The sequence below is a fragment of the Candoia aspera genome, chromosome 3, assembly GCF_035149785.1.
Source record: "Candoia aspera isolate rCanAsp1 chromosome 3, rCanAsp1.hap2, whole genome shotgun sequence".
Lineage (NCBI taxonomy): Eukaryota > Metazoa > Chordata > Lepidosauria > Squamata > Boidae > Candoia > Candoia aspera.
In genome coordinates, this window is record NC_086155.1 from 69563963 (window position 1) to 69572496 (window position 8534).

The following is an 8534-nucleotide window of genomic DNA, read 5'->3' on the forward strand; positions in this document are numbered from 1 at the left end:
GCAGGACCCGAGAGATCGCAGGGCGAAGACAAGGAAGTCGCTTTTCGCGTAGGAAAGACCCGCTGAATGCGCTCTCGGCCTGTCCCAAGACCGCCCCCGCACTGGGATCCAAGGCTCGCTGACCCGGGCCTGAGGCTTTGCTTCCCAGCCGGCAGGCAGGGGCTCGCCACATTACCTTAGCTTTTATTAAGAGTGGGGAGCTCTCCTCCTCGAAGCCAGGACCTTCTCCTTGGCGGTCTCCCCGAGCCAGATAGAAGGGGCGACCCCTTTATTGTCTCTTATTTTCATTGTCCAGTACCAGGCACCCCTCAATAATTTCACAGGGTAATTCAGGTCCACCAAGGAGCGTCCGAAGCTTACACTGTACTGACTCCGAGGTGCCATCCCGGTTTCGAAGTCGGGGGGCGGCGGGGGCAGCGAGCGAGCGCTTCCCAACCCAGAGGCCGAGGGAGAAAACCGAAGGACCTGGCTGTGAGGGACATCTTTGCAGGGGTCAATCTCCACCGGGGACAAGATCAAGGCTGCCAAGGTGGCGTAGCTCCCTCGGATCCGGGCTGCCCCGTTTCTCCCTGCCCGTCTCCGCCCTATCCTAGAGGCGAGCGCGCGCCCCAGGTGAGTGCCCGCGTGGGGTTTCGAGGGTTGCAGGTTGTTTGTTTGGCGAGCGCTCTGCGCCCGGCCCGCACGACTGGGAAAGGGGGGGGGGGCGCCTTGTAAAACGGGACGGATAAAAACGAGCCGGAACATACTGTTTGACAGAGTGATCCGGAATGATAAAGCGCCCTCTCTAAACAGGGGGCGGAAAGGAGGGGCGGGGAGGCGAAAACGGGGAAAGGCCGGCCCAAGCGCTCTCTCTTTTCTCTCTCCAGCCTTTGGCCCGGAGGGGGATCTCCGGAGGGAGAAGCCAGCGCAGGATCACGTCCAAGCAGCTCTTTCCGACGGGGAAGTCATTTATTTTGTTCCCCCGTCGACTCGGGCCTTTGGAGCCTTCTCTGCCGTCTCGGCACTCCCTGCTCCCCTCTTCGCTGTCCCTGACGGCGGATGAAAAGAACAATTTTCAAGAGAAAGCCTCGTTTTGATTAAAGCTGACATGCTGCTGATAACTCCATGCTAATGTGCAATAATTAACATAATAGCCATAATTAAAAGCACGCTAACAATGCCATAAATTTATCACACCATTTTAGTAGCTTTTTGCCCTTAACTGCTCTCTCATCGTTAATTAAACGCGTTGCCTTTTACAAAATGGATGTTTATACATTTCCAGGACAAAGATATCCGTTTGGGAAACAGGAGGCACTTCCCCCCCCCCTCCGGGATTGGGTACTCAACATCTCTCTTTCTTCTTGCACTGTGGCACCTCGATTTTATACACGATTTGTTATGACTCCTTTAGCGGTAGTACCAGTAAGAACTTTACATTACAGTATTATCATCCTCACCATCATCATCAGAAACGCACGGATTGATTTAGATGGGATCGTGGCTTCGTGTGTGCGGATGTGGCACGTGTTTATCTGCTTCCCTTTCTAAAAGGCCAAGCTGGACGGACATCCAGGAGCTCCGGCCATGACCCTGAAAGTCTTGTGGGGGGGGTGTCGATTGGATCCTTCGCTCTCTCTTCCTCCTCCTCTCCTTTCCTCTACCCTCCCTTCCCTTGCCTTATAGAAAGCCTGGCCAGAGTGCGGCTTCTCAAATATTTTCCGAGCTGTTAACAAAAAAAGGGCGCTCGCCGGCTGCAGCTTTCCAGCACCTAGGCTATTTCACAGCATCCACATCGAAATCTTTCCGCTATGGATATCAGCACTCTTCTTTTTCGTTTACTAGCATTCCAGTTAATCCATATGCTTTTTTGCCTCTTTTTTCCCTCTTCAATTAAAAACACCCGATTTTTAATAAGGGTTTAAGTCAGGCCAGCGATTTCTAAAACTATTCCGAGAAAGTAACAAGGTGCAGGAGACAGCGAATATATAGTTGGTTCCTCCTTCTGTTGCCAGCGATTACAGGGAGAAGGATCGTAGCCCGACACTGTTGGTTGTCTTTCCCCCTCCCCTTCTTCCGTCCCACCTTGTCTCCGGATTCATTTTTAACTCACTTCGCGGGCAGACACTCACTTGGTCATATTAGGTTCCAAGTGAGCTGTAATTAATTTCTCCTCTCCTATCATAAGTTGTTCGTTTCGCGTCTCCCCACCCCCACCCCAGCTATGTCTCTATCTGACTCCATATCGATCTGGACAGTAGTTCTCTGCCGTTGTTAAATCGCGCGTGTGCATGTGCGTATCTACACGTAGCTTCTCTCGCACGAATCGGCTTTCACCTCAGTTTCAATAAAAATCTCTTTTTCAGCCATCCTCCACCACACCGGAATTATTTATCTCCCGATCTTGGGGGAAAATAGTAACCTTAAACTTTTTCACGAGAGAGTAGTTAGTAGCATCTCTTCGGAGAAAGTTTGGTTATTATTCTAAAAAAGGGTTTTCCTCTCTTCCCCCCTCCCCCTCCACAGCCACGGTACTAGACATTGCAGGGAAGCTTCGCCGTGGAGCCCGAAAACTTAGTGGTTTAAACAGCAAACTTCACTGAGGCTTACACCCATTCGCTGTGGGGTGGGGTGGCCTGGTCTATGGCTTAGGTCCATCCCTCCTTTGGGTGACCGCTTCTTTCCTTCCACCACTCACACACACGGCTACCTCTTTCTTTCCCAAATTAGCTATTGGATGCGGGCAGTCGTTGTACTTCGGGTACTTTTCCAGATGCGAACACCTCTCCCGGTGTTCGGGGAATGTTTTAGGGAAGACACTACATACGCATTGATTAAATAAATAAATACATTTGCTTTTTGTAGCAGTGGAACAGGTTAACAAGAGACAAACCAAAGGTGGTCACCAAATCCAGGCGATCCCCATGCTTGCCCTTCCCCAAAGAGGCCCGCGATAGAAACAATCCCAGCTCTCAGGATGGCTCCTGGCTACAAACTCAGCGCCCCGCGCGACTGCCAAAGGGAACCCCAAATTGTCTCCACGCTTCTCCTGCCTCCTGTTTTTCTCCCCCGCCACCCCACACCTCCCTCCGGCCGTCGCCCTCCCTCTTCCTCCCCGGCGTCAGATGGTAACACTGATGGAACAAGAGATTAGCACAATAGAGTCCTAATCGAAGGGAAACGTTTCTTTCACGCTAAGCACCGTAATTAATGGTATGAATCAATTAATTTGACTTCGGTTGTGTCGAAGAAAGAGCTCAACAAATGAAAGCGACGCGTTCGAGAGTGATGTTGTCCCTCTTCTCTCTCTCTCTCTTTAAATCACCTTGTTACAATCCCCGGTGAGAATTCACAGAAAACCACCCAAGAAACGGATGTTTTTGTAATTGCAAGTGAGTGTATTTGAGAACGGAATTTCTTTTGCACGGAACGAGGAAATCGCCCCGCTCCTGCTAGGATTCCTTTTGGCTTTAAACCCAACTTGAGATCTCAGGAGAATAATTCCCCAGCCACCCACCCACCCACCCACACTGCTGTAAACACGCACACGGATATCTGCAAAGTTTTTGTGTTCCAAGGGGCAGAATTCACCCTGGGATCCTTGAAACTAAAGGCTCCATCACTAAGAGACCAAGGAGATGAGAAGCGGGTCGGAGAAAGCTCCCACGAACGCGCGCAGCAACTGAAAAGGAGAACGCCTGTTTGTGGGATAGGATAAACCTCGTTTACGAATCCCTCCCGCGAACAGGCATCTCACATCTCCGAACTGCTCAGTTCTTCCCTCATCTAACCACTATTTAGAAACAGTCGCCTTCTCCTGCTAAGGAGTCCCGGCTGGAATGAATCGCTCCCAGAGTATTGGTCAAAAGACTGCGCCGGGGATCCGCTTTGAACTGCGAAGGTGAGCTTCCGAAAGGGAGCGAGTGGAGAGTCCCTTTCCTCTCTCGGCGGCAGCGCTTTGCAAAACGGAGGACAACATGCAAAGCATCACATTTCCTGAAGGTCCCGTCCGCTTGTTTTGGGATGCCCTATGGCGGATCGAGTTACGGCGCTGCCCAATTGGGTGGTCACCCCTCCATGCCACACCGATTGGTGGGGGGGAGAGAGAAATATAACTTACGGATGCCGGTTTTTCCAGAGGTAAAACTCGAACGCCCCTCTCGTGTGAACAGTGATCTGGAGGTATGGTCTACATGCAGAGAGTCAGATTTCCCCTCTCACCTTCCCTTTACTCAGAGCATAAATCATTCGCTTTTTTCAATGAGTGCCTTCTGTATACTATTCTTGCCATTTCTGTCTTCATTAGCACATTTCGACACTCGGTCTTAGCCAACTCCCCTTTCCTCCTTGAAAGACGGACCCACCTTTTTCGTTCGTTTGTTTCGCTCCTGTAAATATAAAGATCTCCCGCTTTATCCGCACGCTGTAAAATGTTCTTTTGAAACAGAAGTCGCAAAGCAAGGGCGGTCCAGGGAGGTGGATTTGGGCATTTCTTTTCGAGGTTCAGAAAGTAACAGATCCCTCTTTTCTGAGGACGGTTGTTGTTGTTATCAACGTTTCTCCGAAGTCACAAGCGAACATTACAACAATACACAGGATGGAAAACAAAAAAGAAAGCCACCTACCAAGCTAATAATTTCCTACCTAAACCCAAAGTAATTGTTCTCTCTGGAAATGGAGGGTTTTGTTTAAAGAAGAGGAAATAGACATTTGCAACAAACTTTGAGAACTCGCTCCCTCCTGGAGTTTGTTTTCTTGGGACAAGGCTTACCTTGTGCTGAGGTGAATAAAAATCTTTCCATTCACACACAGTCCCCCTTCCCCATTTCCTACTTTTTAATATGCTAATGAGCTATTATTACGTCGTTAACACCTCTGCAAGATACCACCAATAATAATAAAGCTATAGTCGAAACTCTCTCTCTCTCCTTTTTGTTATTTTTCTTTCTCTTCCTATTTTTTTTGAGGGGGGCGTGGTTATTTTACGTCTTTTGGTCTTATTTCGCTCCCCAACTGACCTAAAAGATGAATGGATAATCATTTTCTGATCTTCGTTTCTCAGCTGATGTTGGTTTATATTTGATAAAGGGAGAAAAATAAAAAGAAAGGCATTTTCTCCGAAGTTGGGAGGATAGGGGTGTTTAAACCCTACAAACAGCTTTAAAAAAAAATCCAGGACAGCATAATAAGAATTGTATTTACAGCTTTATAGCTCTACCATTCAATTCCTATTCTGGCCTGGCTGGCACAGTTGAAGACTTACTTGTTTTCTGTCCCGTCCTTTTAAAAATATTATTTTCCCAGGTTGCAGGGAAGATGGCTAATTCTGAAAAGACCGCATGGGCCACCTTCTGTGTCTGTGCGTTCATCGAATTCCAGCGTGGTTGTTTTGTTTTGATTTGTTTTGATGCTCCATTCATTCCTATATATAAACTTGGCGATCTGGGAAGATTTTTATTTTTAAGGGGCAATGTTAGGGAGGCTTTCCTCGAGGCTACGGGGCTTGTTTAGGGAAGTTTTCCCTAAAGGGGGCTGAGCTGATCACTTGGCGGCGATCAAGGGGAAGGAAGCCACCGTTGCCTCTTTGTTGACAACCCCATGAAACAACTTGAGCCGGGCTTGGCCTGCCAGGGGGGCGCTGACGTCAAGCCACCACGTGGCCCCGCCCCCTAGTATATCTTTAACTGGAAAGTAATCTATCAGGCAGCCTTTTAAAAAGGCACTTTCTAAGTGGCAACTGAGTTCCTTATAACGCCCGTTGATTCCCCGCCCTCTTGCTCGCTGGGCTGCCAAACCTTTCTCCCTCCGCCCTCTCGGGGTAGAAAAAAAAAGGGGGGGAACCTAAACAGAGAAGACCGGGGAGGGGGTGTTTGTGGGATTTGAAAGCAGCGAGGTGGGGGAAGAGAGAGGAGTAAAGGCAAAGAGAAAGAGGAAGGATTGGAGTGAAGACAGAGAAGAGATGGAGACCCCGCAGCCGAAGAGAGCTAACCTGCAGCAATATCCTTGGCAGCGGCGGGGACAACAATTCCGATGAGTCGGGAGCGGGTCGTTGGTCGCAGATCGCTTCGGCTGGGAAAAAGCACCATCCAGCCCGGTAGCTGCCAGGAGGCGCTTGGAAGCCGGGAGTCCTCCCAGGCCGGAGGAATCCTGAAGGACTCCAGACCAGGAGGAAAAAACGGTACAGAAGCTCGAGAACCTCGCTGGGTTTTGCCGCGGCCTCCGCCTCGTCCCTGCCGCCCCGTCGTGGCTGCTGCTGCTTAAATGGTGGTCGGGAGAGGCTGGTGAAGGGAGCCCGCAGAGTGGCCGCCCCGCTTGCCAACGTCGCGCCCGAGCTGAGTGCGGGGCTTGACCAGGAGATCGCTCGGCGCCCACCAGCGCAGGCACCGCCAAGGTGGGAGAGGTCTGTGTTCTGCTCTCCGATGCCTACAGCTGGGCAAGAAGAAGGCCCCGTGGCCGGCAGCTAGCGGGGGAGGAGGAGGAGGAGGAGGAGGAGGAAGACGACTGAGGGGAGGGGGCTCGCTCTTTCGCTGCCGACGCCGCTACCTGTTGGAAAAGCACCTCGCAGAAAGAGGGGGCGGATTTGCCTCCAAGTGTCCTCAGGATCCCCCTTCCCTCCCTTCCCCTCCCCACAGATACACTTTCAGTCCCTTCTCCTCCTCTTCCAACTCTCTTCTTCCGGTCCTTCCGATTGTCGCCGCTGCAATTAATTGCCCCCCGCTCTCCCTTTCCTGAGCTGGGATGACACTGTCGGGCAGCCTGAGCGCCAGCGACATGTCCGGCCAGACGGTTCTCACAGCGGAAGATGTGGACATCGACGTGGTGGGCGAGGGGGACGACTGCCTGGAGGAGCGGGAGGGCGGCAGCGACGTGGAGGCCGGCGGCAGCCCCGGCAGCGGGGTAGCCAGGGCGGCCGCAGGGCTGCCCGCCTCGCTGGCCCTGGAGGAGGCGACCGAGCTGCTGATGGCCAAGGAAGCGGCGGAGATGAGCTCGGGCAGCAGCAGCGGCGGTGGCGGGAGCCCCGTCGAGGAGAAGGAGGGCGAGGAGGGCTCGGCGCCGGGCGCGCCGTCCGCGGCGGCGGCGGCGGCGACTGCTGCGGCTGCTGCCTCCAGCGGCGGCAAGCCCAAGAGCAGCCTGGTGAAGCCGCCCTACTCGTACATCGCGCTGATCACCATGGCCATCCTGCAGAGCCCGCAGAAGAAGCTGACGCTGAGCGGCATCTGCGAGTTCATCAGCAACCGCTTCCCCTACTACCGGGAGAAGTTCCCGGCCTGGCAGAACTCCATCCGCCACAACCTGTCTCTGAACGACTGCTTCGTCAAGATCCCCCGCGAGCCGGGCAACCCGGGCAAGGGCAACTACTGGACGCTGGACCCGCAGTCCGAGGACATGTTCGACAACGGCTCCTTCCTGCGGCGCCGCAAGCGCTTCAAGCGGCACCAGCAGGAGCAGTTGCGCGAGCAGACGGCGCTCATGATGCACAGCTTCGGCGCCTACAGCTTGGCCGCCGCGGCCGCCGCGGCCGCCGCCTCCTCCTCGGGCCCCTACGGCCGCGCCTACGGCCTGCCCCACGGCGCCTACCCGCACCCCGCCGCCCTGCAGTACCCCTACATCCCGCCCGTCGGCCCCATGCTGCCGCCCGCCGTGCCGCTCCTGCCCTCCGGCGAGCTGAGCCGCAAAGCCTTCAACGCCCAGCTCAGCCCCAGCCTGCAGCTCCAGCTCAGCGGCCTCGGCGCCGCCGGGTCAGGCACGGCGGCCGGCGGGGTCAAAGCCGAGCCCAGCGGCCGGCACTCCTTCAGCATCGAGAATATCATCGGGGCGGGCGCGGGGGGCGGCGGGCCGGCCGCCAGCTCCTCGGCCGCCAGCGCCCAGACGTTCCTCCGGCCGCCCGTCACCGCGCAGTCGGGCTTGCTGGCCCACCAGCCGCTCTCGCTGGCCAGGAGTACGGCGGCCATCGCGCCCATTCTCAGCGTGCCTACAAACATTCTCTCCGGACAGTTCCTGCAGCCCGCCGCCTCGGCCGCCGTGGTCCAGGCCAAGTGGCCGGCGCAGTAGCTCCGCCGGGCCAGCGCAGGACCCTTCCTCCCTCCCTCCCTCCGCCTTTTTCTCCGATTCTGCGAAGAATCGAGGAGGGTCGTGGCCGCCTTTCCTTCTCCAGAGACTCCTTTCTTGCCACGACCCTCTGCGGACTCGTTCGGCTCCGATTGCCGCATCGCTGCCTTAGTCCCTGGGCTTCGCGCGGTAAACCGGAGGCTTCGGAGCCCCGAAACAGGCTGGCAAGCGCATAGGAAAGAAGGGTTCTGACGCTGCAGGTAAAGCTAACTCGCAACCCGCGGCAAGCTATTTGTTCATATTTGTAGTGGGGAGGGCGAGAGGGAATGACGGACTTTTCCTTTGCAGTTTTTATTTTTTTTAATGGTCCATATTTGGGAAAAAATATATCAAAAGCTAAGAAAAAATACAGAGAAAAAGGGAAAATGGGAAATCCGGAACGGTCAAGCTTAGGACTCCCGAACTTTCACTTTTGTTGAAGGTTCTTATTTTCCTCTGGTAGTTTT

The 8534-nt window shown here is 54.1% G+C and overlaps 1 protein-coding gene across 1 annotated transcript; it reads left to right on the forward strand.

Moving 5' to 3' along the window:
• The first annotated feature begins 6195 nt into the window (after positions 1-6195).
• FOXD3 (forkhead box D3) lies at positions 6196-8056 on the forward strand. Its single transcript, XM_063298053.1, has one exon. It carries the CDS (start codon positions 6718-6720, stop codon positions 8029-8031), a length of 1314 nt encoding a protein of 437 aa, XP_063154123.1. The 5' UTR covers positions 6196-6717; the 3' UTR covers positions 8032-8056.
• The last annotated feature ends 478 nt before the right edge of the window (positions 8057-8534 follow it).